Genomic DNA, 1,872 nt, shown 5'->3' with positions numbered 1-1,872 from the left:
TGCAAATATTAACAGTAGCCACATCATAGAATTCACACAAGAAATAGGTGTGTTAATGTAAGTAGATTATTTAGAACAGTATATCCTAATGAGTTAAATAATGTCATTGTTATTATTTCAAGAATTATGTCACCAAAATTGTCTAAAATCCCTGAACAAATTCCACTCTGTTGCCTTCATATTTCTTCTGGTGATTCTAAAACTACCTGACTTAATAATCTACTTCTCACAAATAGTTGAATTTTCAGATGAATCTTTTAGTGATCCTAAGCATCAAACTTTCATTTGAAAATTTGTGAATATGGCAACTACTTTATAGAACTACCTTGATTATCAAATAGTATAAATATAAGCACTTTGTAAGAGATGTAATAATTACAAATTGTAAGATTATCACCAATAAATTTATTATCTTTAAACTCAAAGGATTATAGAGAAAGAAATGTTATTACTGTTCATATTCACCTTTGCTACATCTCTTCTTTTTAGACAATAACCCCCTTTTAATGAGCAAAGGGAGCAAATATGAACTGTAATTCTAAGACTACCAATGGTTAACTGTCTTTTAAAAAGATCCTCAAAACCTGCTCCTTAATCTTCTTGGTCCTGACCCCATAGATTACAGGATTGAGAGCTGGCGGAACAACCACATATAGGTTGGCTAAAAGGATGTGGATATATTGGGGGATGTTGTGGCCAAAACGGTGTGTCAAGAAAGAGAAAAATGCTGGCGTGAAAAAGGCTAAGATAACTCCAGTGTGGGAGCCACAGGTGTTGAGAGCTTTGAACCGGGCCTCCCAGGAAGGCAGGCAGAAGACAGCATAGAGGATCCTGACATAGGAGAGAATTATAAGGAGCACATCCAATAATAAAATAGACATATCCCCAAGACCAAATATTATGTTGACTTTGATGCTGGAACAGGCCAGGCGAGCAATGCCCATGTGTTCACAGTAGGTATGAGGGATGATATAGTGCCCACAAAAGGGCAGCCTCAGGAGGAGAAATACCAGAGGGGCCACCATGCACAGGCTCCTCAGAATAGCCATGCCTGCAATGAGGCTGATGATTTTGCTGGTGAGGATCATGGTGTACCGAAGGGGTTTACAAATGGCAACATAGCGGTCAAAGGCCATGGCCACCAACACAATGCTCTCCATGGCAGTGAAGAAGTGGATGAAGAACATCTGGGAAAGGCAGCTTTCAAAAGATATATCCCTGAGGCTGAACCAGAAGATGCCCAGCATTTTGGGGATGGTGGCTGTGGACAAGCCCAGGTCGATGGAGTCCAACATGGCCAGGAAGTAGTACATGGGCTCATGGAGACTATGCTCAGTCTGGATCACAAACAGGACAGCAGCGTTCCCCAAGAGTGCAACAAGATACACAAAGAAAAAGGGAAATCCAATCCAGACGTGCACATCTTCTAGCCCTGGGATACCCAGGAGGAGGAACGAAGAAGGATGGAACTGGGTGTCATTAAGAATGGACATTCTCTCTGCCACTGTTGGTGAGTGCATATAACAGAGTGAGATGTCAACTTGTCATTAGTGATTCTTCCTCCACTTCCATCTCTTTCCTGACTCCTGGTTAAATGCAAAATAAATTTGTAATATTCATTTTCTCCCATTTCTCCCAATGTTATCAAAATTTTTCTGCCACCCTTACCTGAAGATCAGATAGCTCCAGGAATAGAGCCAATCTCTCTATTCCCCATATCATTCCCATTCATCAAAGGTTTAATAAGAAAGAGGAGAAGAATATCCATCTATCAGGTAGATCAAAGTGAGGAGTAGGAATAATACAGGTTTTTGTTCTTTGTATCTCATGGTGTTAAACACACTGCATTAATTTATATGAAAAATGCTTTTT

General features: G+C 39.8%; 1 protein-coding gene across 1 annotated transcript; it reads right to left on the bottom strand.

Moving 5' to 3' along the window:
- Nucleotides 1-554: 554 nt before the first annotated feature.
- LOC132661365 (olfactory receptor 52E8) lies at nt 555-1,520 on the bottom strand. Its single transcript, XM_060605830.2, has one exon. It carries the CDS (start codon nt 1,518-1,520, stop codon nt 555-557), a length of 966 nt encoding a protein of 321 aa, XP_060461813.2.
- Nucleotides 1,521-1,872: the final 352 nt, after the last annotated feature.

This window comes from Panthera onca, chromosome D1 (assembly GCF_046562875.1).
Source record: "Panthera onca isolate mPanOnc1 chromosome D1, mPanOnc1 haplotype 2, whole genome shotgun sequence".
Classification (NCBI taxonomy): Eukaryota; Metazoa; Chordata; class Mammalia; order Carnivora; family Felidae; genus Panthera; species Panthera onca.
This window is presented reverse-complemented; position numbering and strand designations above follow the sequence as displayed.

Coding starts and splice junctions, on each gene's coding strand:
- LOC132661365 (XM_060605830.2), bottom strand. CDS start 1,520: ATGCACTCACCAACAGTGGCAGAGAGAATGTCCATTCTTAATGACACC.